This window comes from Staurois parvus, unplaced genomic scaffold (genome assembly GCF_062004578.1).
Source record: "Staurois parvus isolate SC_StPar_1 unplaced genomic scaffold, SC_StPar_1.0 ptg000488l, whole genome shotgun sequence".
Taxonomy (NCBI): Eukaryota; Metazoa; Chordata; class Amphibia; order Anura; family Ranidae; genus Staurois; species Staurois parvus.
In genome coordinates, this window is record NW_028318284.1 from 698,241 (window position 1) to 721,187 (window position 22,947).

Sequence of the window (22,947 nt, forward strand, 5' to 3'; positions counted from 1 at the left end):
CGGGTATGATAAAACTTGAAACACAAAATCATAAATTATAATTTAATAAATAATCATAAAAAATAATAATATAATAATATTACATTTAATTGAATAATATAATCAAACCAAAAACACTGAAATTTGAAATATAGCGCCAAGTTCGCACATCACTGAGCAAAGTCGCAAAATCGTTTTCAGTGTCTGATGACGAATTTCCCTATGAATCATTATCACTCAATTCTGAAAGTGGTTCTAATTTACTATCGCTGTTCTCTAGCTGGTCTAAAACCGCTTTTGACCTAAAGGGATGCTTTTTGGATGCCATGGATGTTTCTCAGTTTCCAGGCAGAAAGAACAGTAAAAATGCAGGCAGGGCACAGGACAAAGCACTAGGGACAAAATATATGTGAAATGGTTTGATACAGTAATGTTTTACTATGTGATTTTAGTGATTTTAGTGAATGTCACTGCCGGATTACATTGCCGGGGACACTGCAGGAGGGACATCGTGGGAGCGCAGGACAAGGTAAGTGATCGAGGGATCACGGAGCAGTGTCGCATGGTAAGCCCGAGTGTAGCTCGGGGTTATCGCTTGTGGTACTGAAACTTTACCACAAGCTACACTCCGGAATACTGCCAGGGAGGTTAAGCCATAACATCTGCAAAGGGTTCCTGAGCCTTTAAATGGTCTCTCAGTGTGGTTCAGTAGGACTCACAATCATGGGAAAGACTGCTGACCTGACAGTTGTGCAGAAAACCATCATTGACAACCTCCATAAGGAGGGAAAGCCTCAAAAGGTAATTGCAAAAGAAGTTGGATGTTCCCAAAGTGCTGTATCAAAGCACATTAATAGAAAGTTATGTGGAAGGGAAAAGTGTGGAAGAAAAAGGTGCACAAGCAGCAGGGATGACTGCAGCCTGGAGAGGATTGTCAGGAAAAGGCCATTCAAAAGTGTTGGGGACTTTCACAAGGAGTGGACTGAGGCTGGAGTCGGTGTATCAAGAGCCACCACACACAGACGGATCCTAGACATGGGCTTCAAATGTCGTATTCCTCTTGTCAAGCCTCTCCTGAACAAAAAACTTCAGAAGCATCTTACCTGGGCTAAAGAAAAACAGACCTGGTCTGTTGCTCAGTGGTCCAAAGTCCTCTTTTCTGATGAGAGAAACTTTTACATCTCATTTGGAAACCAAGGACCCAGAGTATGGAGGAAGAATGGAGAGGCACACACTGCAAGATGCTTGAAGTCCAGTGTGAAGTTTCCACAGTCTGTTTTGATTTGGGGAGCCATGTCATCTGCTGGTGTTGGTCCACTGTGCTTCATTAAGTCCAGGGTCAACGCAGCCGTCTACCAGGAGATTTTGGAGCACTTCATGCTTCCTTCTGCAGACAAGCTTTATGGGGATGCTGACTTCATTTTCCAGCAGGACTTGGCACCTGCCCACATTGCCAAAAGCACCAAAACCTGGTTCAATGACCATGGGATTACTGTGCTTGATTGGCCAGCAAACACGCCTGACCTAAGCCCCATAGAGAGTCTATGGGGCATTGCCAAGGGAAAGATGAGAGACATGAGACCAAACAATGCAGAAGAGCTGAAGGCCGCTATTGAAGCATCCTGGTCTTCCATAACACCTCAGCAGTGCCACAGGCTGATAGCTTCCATGCCACGCCGCTTTGAGGCAGTAATTGCTGCAAAAGGGGTCCAAACCAAGTACTGAGTACATATGCATGCTTATACTTTTCAGAGGTCCGATATTGTTCTTGTTTTATTGATTGCATGTAATATTCAAATTTTCTGAGATTGTGGATTTAGGGTTTTCATGAGCTGTAAGCCATAATCATCACAATTATGACAAATGACGGCTTGAACTATATAGCTTTGCATGTAATGAGTCTATCTCATATATTAGTTTCACCTTTTAAGTTGCATTACTGAAATAAATGAACTTTTGCACGATATTCAAATTTTTTGAGTTTCACCTGTATATATATATATATATATATATATATCAGTTTGTAGACTCTATAACTTTCCTAAAGACTAAATAATATACACTGATTGGGTTTATTTGCCCCAAAGAAAGTGGCAGAATACATTTTGGCCTAAATGTATGACGAAAAATTGTTTGCTAAATTTTATAGCAGAAATGAAGAAAAGCACTTTTTTCACTATTTTCAGTATTTTTTTGTTGATTTAGCAAAAAATATAAATCCAGTGGTAATTAAATAGCACCAAAGGAAAGCTCTATTTGTGTGAATAAAATAATAAAAATTTATTTTGGGTTCAGTGTCGCATGACTGAGTTATTGTCATTCAAAGTGTGACAGCGCTGAAAACTGAAAATTGTCCTGGGCAGGAAGGGGGTGAAAGTGTCCGGTATTGAAAGGTTAATATTTTTTAACCAACTCCAGGTACATTTTTTAACATTTAAAGCGGATTCTGATTACCGTATTTTTCGCTCCATAAGACGCACCTGACCATAAGACGCACCTAGGTTTTAGAGGCAGAAAACAGGAAAAAAAAATTCTGAACTAATGGACTGTAGACATAGTACAGGAGATGACCAGAGACTGCGGACACAGTAGAGGAGATGACCAGAGACTGCGGACACAGTACAGGGGATGACCAGAGACTGCGGACACAGTGCAGGAGATGACCAGAGACTGCGGACACAGTACAGGAGATGACCAGAGACTGCGGACAGCACAGAGATGACCAGAGACTGTGGATAGTACAGGGGATGACTGCTGACCTTTGGGGAGGTGGGGAGCGGGTACATGAATTTGACAGATACCCGCTCCCACTTCCGCGGAGTTGTTCTTTCATCTTACCTGTTCCTCTATCCAGGCGCGCTGTCTTCCCGGCTTCTGTAATGGCGCTCGGCATGACAGCCGGGTGCCCAGTGCGCATGAGCGAGAAGCACTTGCGCTTTGTGATTGGTCCGGCGGCTTCTGGGATCTGTCATGTGTCCCAGGTGCCGCCTTACCATTCACAAAAAGCACCGCTTCCTGCGCATGCGCACTTGGCACCTGGCTGTCATGCCCACACTACAGAATCCGGGAAGACCGCGCCGCTGGATAGAGGAACGGGTAAGATGAAAGAACAACTCCACGGAAGTGGGAGCGGGTATCTGTCAAATTCAGGTACCCGCTCCCCCCCCTCCCCAAAGGTCAGCAGTCATCTCTAAAAGGTCCCGCTGTAGAGCTGAGCAGCCGGCCCGGTATTCTGACACGGCGGCAGTGGAAATACCGGACCGGCCACTCCATATTCGCTCCATAAGACGCACTGACATTTTCCCCCCTTTTTTTGGGGGAAAAAAGTGCGTCTTATGGTGCGAAAAATACGGTAGCTTTTATAGATTGCTAGGCTAGCCATACATAGCCAAATGTCACCATATGTAAAACTGGGGTGAGAATCAGGTCATGTATAGGCATCCCTTAGAGAAGATGACACATACTTTCAAGATTGGAAGTACTTTGTATTCCAGAATTTATCTTTGACCTGGTTGGTTGTCCCTCTACTCAATGAGAAGAGTAATGAAAGTGCTAATTGTACATGTGTCATTTCAGGTAATTGGCAGTTTGCAGGGGGTTCTAATTGGTACTACAGATGTCAAATGTACACCCAAACGTCCTTGGGGAGACATCTGTGCCTCTTTGGCTATCCTAAAGATGACCACATACTTCGCAGAATTTTGTACAAACATTTTTGTTTTTGAAATATTCATTCAATTTTCTAATGGTTAGTGGGGCCAAATCACATTTTTGACCATAGTACCAAAAAAAATGTGAAGGAACTGGATGGAAATTGAAAGAAATTCTAACTGTGGTTTCTGTTCGAGAAAGAAATTGTAACTGTGAGTGTGGTTTTCGTCCTGGAAAAATCATCCATATTTTAATGAAACCTGTCTAATATATCTGGGACTACATTCAAATGGCAGATATTGACAAAATTTTAGAGGATTTTGAAAGAAATTAGTTGACTCATTGTATCAAAAAAGTGCATTCTAAGAATGTTCTGACAATAATTTTCATTTAAATGTCCGTACAAAATTATTCTTGTGTAACTTTACTGCTAATAAATAAGCAAAGTATTTGCGCCTCATGAAATTGTATCTATGTAGCAATAAATGTATGTTGTACATTACTGCTTCAGAAAATAGGGAGGAAGGAATATGTTTCATGACCTTTTAGGAGAGTGCTTTTTATACAGACTGTAAGCAATCAATTTTTATAAGATTTACAATCACTGGGCATCCACTAACACTACACTGAGAGCTACAACTAATGTGTAATCCAATCTTTTTTGCATGATTTATTTTACATAAAGCACTACAGAATGGTGTTATTTGTCAAAAATACTAATCTGCTTCTGCATTCATCACAGTGTACAATATATCATTTTAGATGTTCAAGAAAGAGAGTGAAGCTTATTTTCAATTGAACCCTAACGTTGGTCACACACGTGGAAAATGTCAAGGAATTTTACAATGTCAGCAGGGCAGTGGACAGTGTCAGCAAAGCAGTGGACAGTAAAAGTAGGGCAGTGGACTTTGTCAGTAAGGCCGAGAATGGGGTCAGTAGGGCAGTGAACAGTGTCAGTATTTTTTTTTTTTATTCTTGTTAATTTATTTTCATATTATTTTTTACCAATTTAAATATCATGGTTCTAAACAGATCGCTATCGACAGGTTGCCAACCCCCCCCCCCACTTAGTCTAACTTTGGCAGTTATCATTCACAGCATGTCTTGGATGAAACTGGTTTGGGAAACAGTTAAATGGATTTGATTTCGCTTTATCATTTGAAGTGTTTCCCGTGTTCAAATGCAGGTAATTCTCGAACGTTTGAATTCCACACTATATTGTATGAACAGGTGATTAGCATCTATGCAATAAATGATTGGCTGATTAGAAATTTTAAATATTGTTCATGGATCTTAGTTACCCATTATATTTATTACTCTACTAATAAAACTGAGGAATGTGACATATTTACAAATTAGGATCAATTCTCAGGGCCTAACAAGCCTAAGGCATTATAATTTCAGTCATGTGACTAATTTTCAAATGTCAATGAACTCAGTTGAAAATAACTTTCACTTAAAAAAAATATGTTGGTGTAGACAATCTGCAAGTGTCATTGAGTAATACAATGTTACATTGTAGACACTATTTCATTTAGAGTATATGTAGATCAAAGGTGTGATCTGCATTAGACGTCAGATAAAGAAACCTTATAAATAATTGTAAAAAAAATATTTAAAAAAAGGATTCCTATTTACCCCTTTATTAATTATTTCTATTTTTTTAAAACTTTATTATTTACATTTTTTCTGTTTTTACTCATTTTGTCTATTTTTTAGCAGTGTCACAAAATTAATAAATGCCTTAAAAAAACATTAAAACTAAAATTAGAAAAAAGATAGATTACAAAAAAAATTGTTTTGCAGGACAAAATAATAAAAAGGTCTACCCCCCCCCTTCCGAAAAAAACAATGCATGTATTACGTTATTATCTTAAGCAGTGACAATGTTAGTGACTTAGTGCTGAATAGTCAGGTAAGGAAAATTGCTGTGGTCCATAAAGGGTATAAAGGTACAAAATATGAAGTGATTAAATATATAAGGGGTAAAACAATGTGTAACACTTGCCAGTTTGTGGCTTTATTCCTAAAAGCATCTAAATTTTGGCATTGATGCAGTCATTTATATAGACATTAAATTTGTACTGACGATTGTATTGGGATACCAGGGTGGCTAGCTGGCCCACAGTCTCCATGAGTTGCGCCTGCTGTCGCTGTAAGATGCTGTTGTTGTGCATTGCATCATTGAGCTGCTGCCCCAGTTCCCTGATGAGGCCACTCTGTCCACTCTGCTTGGAGAGTAAATCCTCTACATGAAGTTTCTCAGATTTTAGCACATCTATTTCCTCTCGATGCTTCTCTTCCATCTCCAAGACTCTGTTTTCCAGAAAACTAGAAATAGAAGAAAATCACACTGAGAGCATAAGGGTAATACATCATTCTTCTAATTCACTTTAGACTCATCTCTCTGCTGCCATTTACATCCAAGCTCCTTGAGCGCTTAGTCTACAATCGCCTAAGCTCCCACCTCGCTGACAACAACCTCCTCGATCCACTACAGTCTGGCTTCTCCCCAACACTCCACCGAAACCGCCCTACTCAAAATCACTAATGACCTTCTAACCACCAAAGCTAATGGCAACTACTCAGTCCTCCTACTCCTCAACCTTTCCGCGGCCTTTGACACAGTTGACCACCCCCTCCTCCTTAATAAACTACACTCCCTTGACATCAGAGACTCCGCTCTCTCCTGGCTCTCCTCCTATCTATCCCAACGCTCCTTCAGCATTACCTATAATGCTAACACCTCCCCCTCTCTCCGCCTCTCTGTTGGGGTCCCCCAAGGCTCTGTCCTCGGGCCCCTTCTCTTCTCCATCTACAGCTCTTCCCTTGGCAAACTGATACACTCCCACGGCTTCAACTATCACCTCTATGCCGATGACACGCAAATTTACCTCTCCACCCCTCACCTCACCTCTTCAGTCTCCGCCCGTATCACCCACCTACTGAACGACATATCAGACTGGATGTCGCTCCATTTCCTCAAATTGAACCTTTCCAAAACCGAGCTCCTAATTTTCCCCCCAGCCCGCACCCGCTCCCATCCTCTCCATCACGACCAACAACGCCACCATCAGTCCCAACCCGCAAGTCCTAGGTGTCACTCTAGACTCAAACCTGTCCTTCCAACCTCATGTCCAATCGCTGGCAAACTCATGCAGGCTCCACCTCCGCAACATCTCCAAAATATGTACGTTCCTAACCCCAGACACTACTAAACAACTCGTTCACTCCCTTATTATCTCACCTCTGGACTACTGCAACTCCCTTCTCACCGGCCTACCCCAACACAGGCTATCCCCGCTTCAGTCTATACTGAACTCAGCGGTCAGACTCATCCACCTTACCAACCGCTCCGCTTCTGCCACCCCCCTCTGTCATTCCCTCCACTGGCTTCTGATTGCCCAACGCATTAAATTCAAACTATTAACATTGACATACAAAGCCATCCATAACGCTGCCCCAAACTACCTCACTGACCTAATACCCATATACCACCCAACTCGTACTCTTCGCTCCCCACAAGACCTCCTTCTTTCTAGCTCCCTGGTCTCCTCCTCCCACGCCCGACTACTGGACTTCTCCAGGACTTACCCCATCCTCTGGAACTCACTACCCCAATCCATCAGACTGTCACCTACCCTCCTCACCTTTAGGCGCACCCTGAAAACCCATCTCTTCAGGGAAGCCTACCCCACTCTCACCTAACAGCCGATCTACTCCACTCCTCCCACCACTCCATCCCCCACAGCCACTTCCTCCTGTACCACTATCTCCTCCCTCCTAGATTGTAAGCTCGAAAGAGCAGGGCCCTTGAACCCCTCGTGTATTGGTTTTGTTACTGTATTTTCTCATGTACTGTCCAGTGTACAGCGCTGAGCAAACCTTTTGGCGCAATATAAATACTGTATAATAATAATTCTCACACAGGATGGATTATCATTTATGGCCAGAATTTACTTTAAAGTATATATCTACAGGAAAAACATTTTGTGTTTGCTTTGAATAGAGTTAAATAGTTACAATTATGGCAAATATCATCTGTCATCAATGTCCCTGTTGGGGAAAACCATGGTTACTTACGGGAATGGTCTTTCTGGGAGTCTTCCATGACAGCTACGTGACAGATACTGGCTCCTCCCCTACAGCAAACAGAATACTGATACAATTTAAAAGTCCCTCCCTCCCCCTCATCCTCAGTAATTAGGAAAGAAGACCGTAACCAGTGTACACGAGGGAAAAACACCAAAAACCAAACCACACCCCATCACCATCACAACATGAAGAAAAAACATTGGGTGGGAATTAGGATACCGTCCTGAAAGACTCCCGGAAAGACCGTTATGCTAAGTAACTGTGGTTTTCCCAAAGTGTCTTCTAGGACAGCTACATGAGAGGATAAACAAGAAATATTCCTACCTTAGAGAGGGACCACTGCCTGTAGAACTTTCCTTTCAAAGGCCAAGTCCTGGTTAGAAAGAAGTTCTAAACAGTAGTGTATAACAAAGGCGTGGTTATTTATCTAAACTGCTGCTCTGGAAATGTCTTCCCATGAAACACCTGCTCTCTCTGCCCAGGATACTGATAAGGCTCTTGCAGAATGTTCACAAACTTTGGAAGGAGGCTGCTGGCCCAAGCTCTTGTAGGCACACAAAATAGTTTCACAAAAACCATCTGGCAATAGAACGTTTTGAAGCACAAAGACCCTTCCTAGGACTACTGAAAAGAACCAGAAGATGGCTAGATCTTCTGAAATGTATGGTCACTCAAATATTCTAACAAACATCTTCTGACATCTAAAAAACGAAATGTCTCCTTCACATTCCTGGGGGAGCTGCAGAAAGAAGGCAACGTAACTATCTAAGCGCGGTGAAAATCTGATGAAACCTTAGGAAGGTACATAGGATCAGGTCTCAAAACTTCGCTGTCTTCCAAAATGGTTAAACTTCGCTGTCTTCCAAAATGGTTAAATAAGGATCCTTGCAAGAAAACTACTGCAAGTCCCCCACTCTTCTGGCTGATGTAATTGCTAGCAAAAAGGCCATCTTACTGGAAAGACTCTTCAAAAAATAGTCTGGCAAGGGCTCGAACAGAGTCTTCGTGAGAGCATCCAAGACTAGGGACAGATCCCACGAAGGAACCATTTTAAGCACCTTAGGGATCTGTCTCTCCCTAGCCAATAGAAACATGAGAATCCTCTAGCACTACTGGAATAGATGTATCCCACCTCCCTGATCTAGATATCCAAGAAAGAAAGGTTCTCCAAACCTTCGCATAACTTTTTCTACTGCAGAACCTCCTACTGTTTAGAAGGGTCTGTATCACCTTCTGTAAACATCGCTTAGATTTGAGGATCCGCCTTTCAGCCTCCAAGCCATCAGCCAGAAGAGATGAGGATTGGGAAGGAGAACTGGTCCTTGGAAAAGTTGATCCGAACGGTCCGGGAGAATCCGGGGAGGGGACACTGACAGGGACAAAAGGATCGCAAACCAACTCCTTTTGGGCCAGTATGGCACTATGAGAATCACTTGGCAGTCCTCCAGGGTGATCTTCCAAACAACTTGCAGAAGGATTACCAGCGAAGGAAACGCATAAGCTAGACTGAAGATCCAAACCTCCATAAAAGCATCTGCCCCTAAGGCTCGAGACTCTCTCTCTAGAGAAAAGAAGTTCTGGACTTTCCTGGTTCTGGCTGAGGCAAACAATTCCACCTCTGGAACACCCCCACCGATCTGTGATCTGTGCGAAAACTTCAGCATTCAGCTCCCATTCCCCCTGACGTACTGGATTCCTGCTGAGAAAATCAGCAAAAATATTGTCTGACCCCCAGAGATGGACTACTCTCAGAGATTTAAGACAACCCTCTGCCAAAAACAGAATCTCCAGAGCTAGGGCAAGTAATTTTAGAGATCTTGTGTGGCCCTGATGATTCAAATAAGCCACTGTAGTGGCATTTGTGTGAAAAAACTAACATGTCCTGGTTGTGGATAGTATCCGAGAAGGCCCTTAGAGCCAAACCTACTGCCAATAGTTCTTTGAAATTGTAAGAAGCACCTTTTAGATCCGACTCCCAAGTTCGGGTAATGAATAAGCACTGTCTTTAGCGTGAAACATGTTTACCTGCCAGTCCCTCACTGTATTTGCACTGTCTGTATTGGTTTTATCTTGGTTCAATAAAGTGGATTGTTTGGAGTGCAGCCAATCGGATGTCCTTTGTTCTCCTCCTCCCAAGTTCCCTGGGCATATCAAAAGGACCCAAATGACTCCCCCAATCCACCAATCTAGACCCAAAGAATCATCTTGTGGAAGATTCACTACTCTGTTTAGGGTAGCATGATTGTGATCCCAGGAGACTAGCAAGAAGGCTTGCAGCTTCTCGAGTGAAGCTGGGCCCAAGGGATGCTGGGAACGGCTGCCATCATTAACCTGAGAATCTTTCTCAAGGATGCAAGATGCTGTGACCGGAGGGTCTGGACTGAGGATGTCAATTTCTGCACCTTTAATTTGGTCTATTCTTTCTCTCCTGCAGACCTCTATACATCATATCTGAGACTGAGGGGGATTTACTCCTCAATCTGCTCTAACGTATAAATCGCCTTTAGCAACTGATCCGTCTCCTCTACAGGGAAAAGAAATCTGCTGGAATAATTTTCCCTAGAACCTCTTTCCTCTTCCTCTGAACTAATTTCTCCAGAAGAACAAGGGGATATCCCCTCCTCCTTCTCCGAATTAGGAGCAGTAACATTTGTATCTACAGAAGGGAGAACAGCAGGAGAGCGTTCACAAGGAAGGGAAGCAGTCTAAGATATAGAAGGTTTATCACGTACCTGGTGATGGAGGCCAATGGAGAGAGGGCTTCCCTTGCGGCTAAGTTTCGGACTCCCCTGAGAGTGGGACAGTGGAAGTCTGGCCCAAAGTTGCACAGGTCGCCTGTAGGAGTGCTGGTTGTTGGTCCACTCAGAAGCACAGCTGGTGCACGGAGATAGGTCTGCAGACAGGAGGTGCCTGTGCGTGGTATGTAAGCCCTTCCGGGATTTAAATGTTTACTGGGTAGTCGGTTCAAGTCAAGGTCAGGTACCAGGTGGGAATCAGAGCAGACGTAGTCAGATGGGATAGCCGAGGTCATACACAGAGGAGCGAGAGAGAGAGTATCCGTAAGCCAAGCCAAGGTCAGGTCAGGGGTAAAGCAGAGTAGACAGGTCCAGGAGCAAGCCGAGTTGGTAACAGGAAATCACAGGTCAGAATCACAGGAAACAGGAACAGGGCATGGGAAGCTAGAGATGATCCAGCAATTTGAGGAAGTGATGAGCCTCCTTATAAAGGCCTTCTGGCACCAAACTGAGGCTGATGTGTGCTTCTGCGGCCATGCAGGGTACTGGCAGAAATGCCAGATCTTCTAGAACTTCTGCCATAGACAGGACCCTGACAGTGCCCCCCCCCCCCCAAAGGGCAGCCTCCCACATGGGCCATCTTTTCAGGATACTTGGAACAAAATTCTTGGAGAAGCCTGGGGGCATGTACATTGCCATTTGGTTCCCAGGAACTTTCTTCACGTGGGTACCCCTTCCATCTGACCAGGTACTGGATTTGTCTTCCCCGCCTTCTGCAGTCCAGAATTGCTTCAACCTCATAATCCATCTCCTCCCCAACTGTTATCGGCGGAGAAGGTGGTTCTACCCTCCCTGGAAAAATATCAGAAACAGCTGGCTTGAGTAGGGAGACGTGGAAAACTGGGTGGATCTTGTATGATTCCTGAAGGAACAGCTCAAAATGCCACTGGATTGATTTCCCTCTTGATCCAGAAAGGGCCAAATGTACCTTGGACCCAACGTACGTGACGGGCACAGGAGTTTTAGATTGGCAGTTGATAGCCAAACTTTGTCTCCAATCTTCAGAGGAGGGTTTCCTCTCCGTTTCCTGTCGTAGTGTTTCTTATAATCAGCCTGGGATTTCAGTATAGACTCGGAGGACTTTACAGTTGTTCTGTAGCATGGAGAGTCTGTCTGAAGCTTCAGGAATGGTGTCAGGTATGGAGGAAGGGTGGAATCCATAATTGGCCCAAAATGGCGACTGGTTTGCAGCAGAATGGACTGAATTGTTGTAGGCAAATTCTGCCAATGAGAGCAGGGATGCCCAATCATCCTGAGAAAAAGCAGAGAAGCACCGTAATTATTGCTCCAAAGTCTGGTTCGTTCGCTCTGTTTGCCCGTTAATCTGGGGATGGTAGGCAGCCGATAAGCAGAGTTTCACCTTCAAGGCCTTGCAGAGGGCTCTCCAGAACCTGGATGTAAACTGCACCCCTCGGTCTGAGACGATATTACTGGGCAGACCATGTAATCTGACAATCTGTTTGATGAAGGTTAATGCAGTCTCTGGTGCGGATGGAGTACCCACCATTGGTAAAAAGTGGGCCATCTTGGATAGCCAATCCACTACTACCAGAATGGTAGTAAAGACCTCCGAGGGCGGCAAATCCACAATGAAGTCCATTGTGACCATCTCCCAGGGACGATCAGGAAGAGGCCTCAGCAACCCCCAGGCCTTGGCTTTGTCTCCCTTGTTCCGCAGAGACACTGTGCACGACTTCACATAAGCTCCACAGTCATGATTCAAATTGGGCCACCAGAAGTATCGCTGGATTACTTCCATTGTCTTACGGGCTCCAAAGTGTCCAGCCAGTTGATGGTCATGGAAAGCCCTGAAAACTTGAGACCTCACTTCTTGGGGTACAAAGATTTTATCCTTGTGCCACAGAAGACCATCCTGCCTTCTAAGCAAATCTTGTTCGGGTTCAGGACATAGTGCAGAGGCTTGCTTGATCGAAAACGTTAGGCTGGTTTGGATCAGCAAGAAAGTTTGGGCCTACAAAATGGTGTTGGGGGGAGAAGGCTCCTCTGGGTCCGGGAACATGCAGGAAAGGGCATCTGCTTTCCCATTCTTGGATCCTGGGCAGTAGGTTATGTGCAAGTTAAACCTGGAGAAATATAGAGCCCATCTAGTCTGTTGAGGTCTTAGGCGCTTGGCAGACCTTAGATTCCCAGATTTTTATGATCTGTGAAAATCATAATTGGGTGGCTGGCTCCTTCCAAGAGATATCTCCATTCTTCAAAGGCTATCTTAATCGCTAAAAGTTCCCTATCACCCACATCGTAGTTCCTTTTGGCTTGGCTCAGTTTTCTAGAACAAAAGGCTATTGGGTGAAGCAGAGCCTTTGGGCCCTGGCGCTGGCAGAGTATGGCTCCTGTAGCAACTTCAGATGCGTCCACCTCTAGGATGAAGGGGAGTGTTGGCTCTGGATGCTGTAACACAGGAACAGAGGTGAATTGATCTTTTAATTGCTCAAACGCTTTTTGAGCTTCCTGGCTCCAGTAAAATCGTGTATGCTGGCGGGTGAGTTGAGTAATAGGGGCAATGATTGTGGAAAAACCCTTAATAAATTTCCGATAAAAGTTGGCGAAACCCACAAATCTTTGGACCCCTTTCCTGTCTGAAGGTGCAGGCCAATCCAGGATAGCAGATACTTTCTGAGGGTCCATGGAGATTCCCTCGGTGGAAATTATGAGCTCCAGGAACTGGATGGACTGCTTCTCAAACTCACACTTCTCTGCCTTGGCATACAAGCCATGCATCCTTAGAGCACTTTCCTAATGTGATCAGGATGGAGTTCCAGTGAGGTAGAGAAAATTATATCGTCCAGGTAGACAATCACAAAAAGGTCAAGGTAATCTCTAAAGATGTCGTTCACAAAATGTTGAAACGTAGCAGGGGCATTACATAGTCCAAAAGGCATCACTAGGTACTCAAAATGTCCGAAGCGTGTTCTGAAGGTGGTCTTCCACTCATCACCCTCTCTGATACCGACTAAATTGTAGGCCCCCCGTAAGTCCAATCTAGTGAACACTCGGGCTGTTTTAAATCTCTAAAACAACTCAGGCACCAGAGGAAGAGGATACCGGTTTTTGATGGTAATTTTATTAAGTTCCCTGTAGTCAATGCAAGGTCTAAGAGACCGATCCCTTTTTTCTACAAAGAAAATGCCAGCCCCGGCAGGAGAGGAAGAGGGGCGGATGAATCCTTTAGCGAGATTCTCGTCTAGTGTCGGAGGGCTTCCAGTTCAAGTTCAGACAATGGGAAAATTCGCCCAAATGGTATTTCTGCCCCTGGGAGTAACTCAATTGGGCAATCATAAAACCGATGAGAAGGCAATGTGTTGGCCTTCTTCTTATCAAACACATCGAGGCAGTCGTGGTAGGGAGAGGGAACTGATTGACTGGCCTCTGGTGAAGGTTGGACTGAGAGACATACAGAACAATTGGTGAGAGCAGGGGCACCACAGTGTTGTAGACAATATTCTGAAGAAAAGATGATTTCTTTCTTGGGTCAATTGATCTGTGGGTTGTGGGTTTGCAACCAGGGTATTCCCAGGATGGCTGGAAACATGAGGGATCTGATCACGTCAAAACGAATAAACTCCCAATGGCCGGAGACGGTGGTTGCAAGAATAGGAACGGTTTCCTGGGCAACAGGTCCAGAACTCAGAGTAGTGCCATCCGCCAGTAAGACATCAAGTCTCGGTTTCTTAGGCAGAAGAGGGATGTGTAAGTCCTTGGCCAATTGGATGTCTAAGAAACAGCTTCAAGCTCTTGAGTCAATGACTGCCCGCAACTTGACGTCCCTTCCAGCCACCTGCGAAGACATAGGGAGAATGACATGGGTGGTCAAAGTCCCAGATAGCTGAAGGTATGAAGGATGGGCCTGGCTGGACTTACTTGGTCGTACTGGGCAGTTACGCAGGAAGTCGCCCGTGGCCCCACAGTAAAGACAGAGTTTGCCTTGCTGTATGTGTAGCCTTTCTTCCAGAGTTAGGGCAGGTCAGAGAAGGCTGAATTGCATAGGTTCTACCTCCAAAGTGTGATGGGTTGTGGAGCAAGGACAGGAGCCATTGGTCCTGGAACTTTTGGCAGAACCCAAGTGGGTCAAAAGGTCTGAGTACGCTCCGCGTGTCTTTCCCGTAGATGCCGATCCAACTGAGTAGCGAGCAGGATAAGGTTCTCCATGGAGGAGGGAGCTTCCACCCTAGTTAACTCATCCTTGAGGGACTCGCACAGGCCTAGGCTGAACTGGTACTTCAATGCTGCATCGTTCCAACCGGTGTCTGCAGACCATTTACGGAACTCCACTATGTAGTCCTCCACAGGCCGCAGACCCTGTAGTAGAGCAGGGAGGGCGGACTCAGCAGTGGAGGTCCTCTGGGGATCGTCGTAGAGGGCAGCCATGGCTTCAAAGAATTCACTCACTAAATTAAGTGCTGGACTCTTTTGTTCCAGAAGACCATGTGCCCAAGACCTGGGTTGCAGAGCAAAATATAATTCACAGGCATTCTTGAAAGCTCTGAACGTACGTCGATCCCCGAGAAAACGTTCAGGAGTAGGAACTGTGGGTTCCGGAGGTGGTAACACTATAGCAGGAGTGGTGGCAGGAGATTGACTGGCAGGTGCAGCTACTGGATTGTAACTGGCGGAGGGATCCTGGTCCGCGGAAATAGAGAGGGAGTGAAGACGCCCTTGTAGCTGGAAGTGTCCTTGCTGTAGATCCTTCACTGCTTGGGTAAGTGCTGTCATCTGTTGGCACAGGGCCTCTAGTGCAGAAGCGCCTCTCTCGGCCTCGAACATACTGGCTGGATGATACTATCACGTACCTAGTGATGGAGGCCAATGGAGAGAGGGCTTCCCTTGTGGCTCAGTTCCGAACTCCCCTGAGAGTGGGACAGCAGGAGTCTGGCCCAAAGTTGCACAGGTCGCCTGTAGGAGTGCTGGTTGGTGGTCCACTCAGAAGCACAGCTGGTGCACAGAGATAGGTCTGCAGACAGGAGGCGCCTGTGCGTGGTATGTAAGCCCTTCCAGGATTTAGATGTTTACTGGGTAGTCGGTTCAAGCCAAGGTCAGGTACCAGGTGGGAATCAGAGTATGTGGTCTGGTATGGTTAAGGAAGAGAGGGGTGCTCGCTCGTCTTCCCCCTTTCCTGACCTGCCGGGCTGCATGCTTGGATAAGGGTCTGGTATGGATTTTGGGGGGAACCCCCTTGCCTTTTTTTTTTTTAATTTTAGCGTGGGGGTTTCCCTCAACATCCATACCAGACTTGAAGGGCTTGGTATGGAAGGGGGGGCCCAAACGTGTTTTTTTTTAATTTAATTACCAAGCGATGCCGGCAATTCTTTTTACATTCAGCTGTCAGCGGGGAACCCCACCAACAGCTGAAACATTAAAGAATGTTTTTAGTAGCTGTGCGGTATCTTACCGCATACTCCGATGCGGTAAGATACCACTTAGTCAATTGTCCCCTCTGTTCGAAGTTCATGGTTGAACTTTCGTTAGGTTCCAATGTTCAACCGTGAACTGAACAGGAGGGTGTTCGACCCATCAATAGATACTAGTACATTATGTAGGACTTACCTTAAAATGAAGTCCTATTTGCACAGTTCAACAATCTTAGCTAGTGCCTGTTTCTACTGAGTGGTGTGGAGGATTGTTCAAGGCAAGCTCCCTTTGAGCAGCGACTTTACTTTATACCATATTCAGACATCTCATGAAAGAAACATGGGACCTGCAGTTGCTTATCTCTTCTAGTCTCCTGCGTTTATCTACTATATCTGAATATGGGTTTATGACTCTTGGACTGTCCTCCTGAACCCATAAAAGCATGAATCTCCTTTCTATATGCTGAGTAAGGCCTAGTTTACACTGGCTTTGAAAGCTGGCGTTTGAGTTGCGTTTTTAACACTATTCAAACGCCTATGCAAATGATACTATGAAAACATGAAGCGTCAGTGTTGCAATGATTCAAAATGAAGCCTCGTGTCAAGTCAGGAGGAGTTTGAAGCCTTTCACGCCTCCTATTCAAGTCTATGTGACACTCCTCAAAACGCACTGGCAGACGTTTGCGAGTCATTTACAGTAGGGTTGCAGAGCGTCATAACCTTTACAATTTATTTAGTTTGTGGTGTGGTTTTAACGCTTGTCAAATGCTTATAAAATGCTTCACAACTGCACATAGGGCGTTCGGGGAGCGTGTTTAACGCTTGTATAAAGCCAGGCTAAAGCTCATTAATAGCTGTCTAACGCCCATACTAAAGCTCATTAATGCCTGTCTAACAGGCATACTAAAGCTTATTAACGCTTGTCTAACTCCTATACTAAAGCTATAGGAGCATTTGGTAAGAGTTAGAAATTTAGTCAAGTGTGAACAAGCCCTAAGTGATGTGCCACTTTTCTCCCGCCTGCCCCAAAAGCTTCTGCTCAACTTATGTAAAAGCACTCTATGGAAGAGTGAGGGTGATGCTTGGATATTTATTATTTATTATAGTCTGGCCTTCCATCAACTACCCCACAAAAAAACATTCAGCTCATGATATTATCGATATAATGTGAGTAGCAAAGGTCAAGTAGTGGATTACATTTAATTTTTATGTCATTTTTGAAAAAACACATCATATGTGTATTGCGAGATCTTCTAAGAAATATTCAAGTATGAAACAAAGAAAATGAGATATATAAATATGTCAGAATATATTAGATCTGTGCAGCATAAGGTTATATATTACTAAAAGGCTAGCAGATATCTTTAGCTAAACAATCCTACTTTGTGTGTCATCTCCAAAGAGGCTACAGTATATAATCCAGGACCTGGAATGAGGAGCAACAGGATGTGAAGGACTAGAAGGAAATAGATGCTTACAGTAGACCTCCATGCAAAACAGCTTAATACACAGTTTAAATGCATGTGTGCTTACGGTTTACCTGCTAAGCAATGGGGGAGATTCACTAATACTGGTGCACTCAGAATCTGGTGTAGGTGTGCATAGTAACCAATCAGCTTCAGGTTGTATTGTCAACGTTTCATTGAACAAGCTGAAGTTAGAAGCTGATTGGTTATTATGCACAGCTGCACCAGATTCTGAGTGCACCAGTTTTAGTAAATTTCCCCCAATGTGTAATTAAGTGATGTTAATGTTGTCATTTACACAGCTCAGCAATATTGCACAACTAGGCAAGTTATTTCTTGGTTCAGCAATGTGCCTTCATATGACACCTCTCTGTCTTCATCTTGCTCATTAACTGATGAATAAGCATCACCACTCTCTCATTAGCAGGAATGTGGACAAGGATGGGGAAATTTGAATTCTGAATGTGTAAATTACAGGATCAACAGATCAGATTGCAAATCATTGGATAGGTTGTACATATATGTACTTTAATTATACATTTACCTGGGGTTCCACTGTAACACAGAAATCTAGTGCAGAGATCTGCTGCCCTCTACTGTCTGAATTTGTAAATAGCTTTTTTTTTGTATGTCACTTCCTGTCTATTTTTTTTTTTTTTTTGGGAAGGGGGGAGGGTTAAAAAAAAAAAAAAAAAAACCCCTGAAAGTAGGACGTGGAGAGAGAAAGAAAGTCTCAGTCATTTGTCCTCTCCATGCTTCTAAATTCTGGACCAGAAGATACTATTATGCATGTTCTAAAAGTTTAACTGCAGCTGCCATAGCTTCTGGAGTGTATTTCTGAATCCTTGTGACAGGCAGAGTATCATTGTCCTGTTGTTATTATCTTATATGCATAGTGCCAGATAGCTAGGTCTGTGCTTCCATATGTGTAGTGGTCACATTCCAGTATATCAGTAGGTGAACCTATTTATTGCAATATAGTTTATATGTAATTCCTGCTATTCTAGTTACCCTGTCTCTTCTGGTCTGGGATTCTATATCTAGTTAAAGCTCAGGGCTAGTTAACCAGCATAGGCTAGAGCCAGGTTAGGCATCTTATGGCCACTTGTGGATCATTAGCTTATTGGTCCAGTTGCATGTCAGAATAGAAATTACTAGTGAGAGATTAACCACAGAGAAGATAGCCTGACTCTGAGTTCCAGGGCCACACCACAGTTCTTGCCAGTGATAAGCTGCATTCCAGGCTGGTTTGACAACAGTTGGATGATCTACCCATGACCAAAGATCTAGTCCTTAGGTCTCTGACACATAGATGGACACCGCATCACAATCACCCTCAAGGGCCCAGCAACTGGAAGTAGCTTTATATACCCAGGTATGTGCACAATTCCACCAGGACTCCTATCTGGTATTTTGTTGATAATACCTATTTGTACATTAAATGAACGTACTGTTATTGATCTCTTCCTCTATACAGCTTGTATAATTTTTATTTTAATGTGTATCTATATACTTATGGTTGATGTTATATGTTGGTTGCAATGGTTCTTCTGCTCCTAATTACTTTTGACATTACTGGTTAATTTCCCATAAAGGAAATCCCCTCTGTTCACAGAGGCCCTGTTCTAGGTGGAGGACTGCCAACTTTGTTATCAAACCCACTCTTCAATTTAGTGAATGTTCTAGCTCTCCTATATACCTTGGGGTTTAGCAAAATATCCTGTTTGGGGAGGGTAAGTTCTCATAGCTCCCCAAAAGATAGCTACACCAGTATATTACAACATATAACAGACATACGTATATGATTCTGTACTTCTTCATGCAAAGCCATATCATGTCATGTACAGGTGAAACTTGAAAAAATTAGAATATTGTACAAAAGTTCATTTATTTCAGTAATGCAACTTAAAAGGTGAAACTAATATATGAGATAGACTCATTACATGCAAAGCAAGATAGTTCAAGCCGTGATTTGTCATAATTGTGATGATTATGGCTTACAGCTCATGAAAACCCCAAATCCACAATCTCAGAAAATTAGAATATTACATGCAATCAATAAAACAAGGATTGTACATAGAACAATATCGGACCTCTGAAAAGTATAAGCAGGTCAGCAGTCTTTCCCATGATTGTGATTCCTACTGAACCAGACAGAGACCATTTAAAGGCTCAGGAACCCTTTTCAGGTGTTATGGCTTAATTAGCTGATTAGAGTGGGACACTTTGAGCCTAGAATATTGCACCTTTTCACAATATTCTAATCTTCTGAGTTTGTGGATTTGGGGTTTTCATGAGCTGTAAGCCATAATCATCACAATTATGACAAATCACGACTTGAACTATCTTGCTTTGCATGTAATGAGTCTATCTCATATATTAGTTTCACCTTTTAAGTTGCATTACTGAAATAAATTAACTTTTGCACGATATTCTAATTTTTTGAGTTTCACCTGTATTTAATACAATTTGTATTTATTTATTTTTTTTACCAAATTATAAAAAAAAAGATAAAAGCCAAGTATTCAATACTATAAATGTGAATTATCTAACGTGAAACAGTTTAGAAGAGATATGCATTCTATAGCCTTTTCTGACACTCGACCTTTTCTAGAAACCATAAAAAAAATAATAAAACCAGGCAGCCTGTGCAGTATTCAAAGATGGCTTCTTACCTGTTCTTTTCATGCAGTTTGTTAATCTCTTGACTCTGCAACAGAAGTTCCTTCTCCAGTTTGTTGGTTGATAAAGAATTTTCCAGCAGCTGAATTTCCAGTCTATTTGTGTGGTTCAAAACCTGCAATGTATGCTTATGTTTTAAGATCATGCTTCATGCTAACTTCTTCTTCTACTATTTTCCAGAATCAACAAAATGCTCTTGTGGGCTTATTTTTACACTGTCAGTAGGTTCTACATATTAAGTGTTATGATAACTCAATTTTCTTTGGGTTTTCTTAAAAAGTTAAAAAGGTAATGATGTTTTTGTTAAACATTTACTGTTATTTTTTTAAAAAAAATTTTTAAATGGAATTTTATAACAAAGCATTTTCTTTGTGATATAGGGATTAGCCCTGGTTCACACTGGATCCGACTTTGAAATCCTGCGACTTCACTTGACGTCACACTATTTTAAAGCCCCATGTTAGTGCGATTTCAGGTGTGACTTGGATGACATCTGTGCGGCTTCATGCCTTTGAAACTGTCAAGTCGCATGACAAGTCACACTGGTGTGAACCAGGACTTAATCAGTAACCTTTGTCTTAGGGTAACTTCAAAATGAACCCTTTTGTAAGCAGAATGCATTGTTGTCTGCATGCTTAAAGCGGAGTTTCAGTCATTTTTGTAAAAATTAAAAGTCAGCAACTACAAAAACTGCAGCTGCTGACTTAATAAACAAACACTTGTCTGTCCACAGAGGTGTGCTTACCCGAAGGGGTGCCTGGGACTGTCTTCGGTCCCCTGCATCTTAGCTGTGACAGCTTGCGACTTCACAGTCGGGTGCCCACTACACATTGTGATAGGTCCCGCAGTCTTCTGGGACCCATGCAGTGTCCCAGAAGACTGCGGGGAGTGAGCAGGAGAACCAGGTACGAAAAACCAACACCAGATACCCGCTCTCCCTCTCCCAAAAAGATTGCCAAACGTGAAAGAGATGGGGGAAGGAGGCCTTAAAGCAGAACTTCCCCTGTTTGGTGGAGTTCCGCTATAAGTTAAATTTAGCAGTGTCAGCATGTGCTAGATCACTATGGAGTTTATTTATGAAAACTGGAGAGTGCAAAATCAGGCTAAGTTCTGTATAGGAACAAATCAGCTTCTAACCTCAACTTGTTCAGTTAAGCTTTGGCAATAAAACCTGGAAGCTGATTGGTTTCTATGCACAAGCAAGACTGATTTTGCACTTTCCAGCTTTAGTGGAAAAAACCCGTCTACTTTCACACCTCTTTTTTTTTATACTTTTTAGGACCTAGAAGATTTTTATTTGGTAAACTTTTAATAAAACTCCTGCTCTATTGTTAATAATTTTTTCATGTTTTCTATTTTTTTAAAATATTTTTAGTATACTACATTGCCATCAGTATTTAACCACTTGCCATCCAGAGGATGTACCCCCCTTAATGACCAGCCCTCTTTTGCTATTTGGCACTGCACTATTTCAACTGATAATTGCGTGGTCATGCAATGCTTTACCAAAACGAAATTTACATCCTTTTTTTCACACAAATAGAGCTTTCTTTTGGTGGTATTTGATCACCTGTGTGCTTTTTATTTTTCGTGCTATAAACAAAAAAGACTGAAAATTTTGAAGAAAAACAACATTTTTTACTTTCGGGTATAAAAAATATATAGTAAACTCAAAGTTAATCATAAATTTATGTATGTATAAAAAATGTATTCTGCTACATGTTTTTGGTAAAAAAAAATCCCAATAAGTGTATATTGATTGCTTTGTGTGAAAGTCATAGCATCTACAAACTATGGTATAGATAATGGAATTTATGCCATTTTTTTTGCTATACAGCACTGCACTAGTTTGACTGACAATTGCATGGTTATGCAATAGAGTACATAAATTTAATCTATGTCCTTTTTTTCACACAAATAAAGCTTTCTTTCGGTGATATTTGGTCACCTGTGCGCTTTTTATTTTTGGTGCTATAAACAAGATAAGTTTTGAAAAAAAACATTTTGAAAAAAAACACAATATTGTCTCATTTCTGCCATAAAAATATCCAAAACACTAAAATTTTTTCATAAATTTAGGTCAAAATGTATTCTGCTACATGTTTTTGGTTAAAAAAAATCTCAATATGTGAATATTGATTGCTTTGTGTGAAAGTTATAGCATTTACAATCTATGGTATAGATAATGGAATTTACACAGCTTTTACTTTGACTGCCTATCACATTCCTTGAGCTGCTAAAATACCAAGACAGTACAAACACCCCCAAATGACCCTTTTCGGAAAGTAGACACCCTAAGCTATCTGCTGAGAGGAATATTGAGTCCATGGAAGATTTATTTTTTTCCACAAGTTTTTGGAAAATTACAAAAACATTTTTTTTTGTCATTTAAATTATATATTTCTCCCATAAACCATGGGTATATGAAGAATTACTCCCCAGAATACATTCTGCTACTTCTACCAAGTATGGGGATACCACATGTGAGATTTTTTAGGAGCCTAGCCATATACAGGAGTCTGAAATCCATTGACCACTTTGAAAGCCTGAAGATGCGTAACTGCCTCATTTCACTTCCTCACTACCTATCACAGTTTCGGAGGCCCTGAAGTGCCAGGATAGCACCAAACCCTCCCAAAATGACCCTTTTTGGAAAATAGACACCCCAGGGAATTTAAAAAGAGGCATGGTGAGTATTTTGCAGATCTAATTTTTTTTCACAAGGTTTTGCAATTTAAAAAAGAAAAGAAAAAATATGTTTTTGTTTTCTTTCTTCAAACGAGATCTGCAAAATACTCACCATACCTCTTATCAAATTCTTTGGGGTGTCTACCTTCCAAAAAGGGGTCATTTGGGGGGGGGGGTTTGGTGCTATCCTGGCATTTCTGGGCCTTTGAAACTGTGATAGGTAGT

At 42.7% G+C, this 22,947-nt stretch overlaps 1 protein-coding gene across 1 annotated transcript in view; it reads right to left on the bottom strand.

Annotated features, from left to right (window-relative positions):
- Positions 1 to 22,947, bottom strand: part of LOC149452206 (angiopoietin-2-like) — a 109,108-nt gene that overhangs the window by 47,019 nt on the left and 39,142 nt on the right. The window contains exons 3-4 of the mRNA XM_089689647.1: positions 20,028 to 20,149; positions 5,720 to 5,961 (exon numbers count right to left, since the gene is read on the bottom strand). Coding sequence (XP_089545773.1) covers positions 5,720 to 5,961; positions 20,028 to 20,149 — 364 coding nt within the window. The remainder of the gene's footprint in view (positions 1 to 5,719; positions 5,962 to 20,027; positions 20,150 to 22,947) is intronic.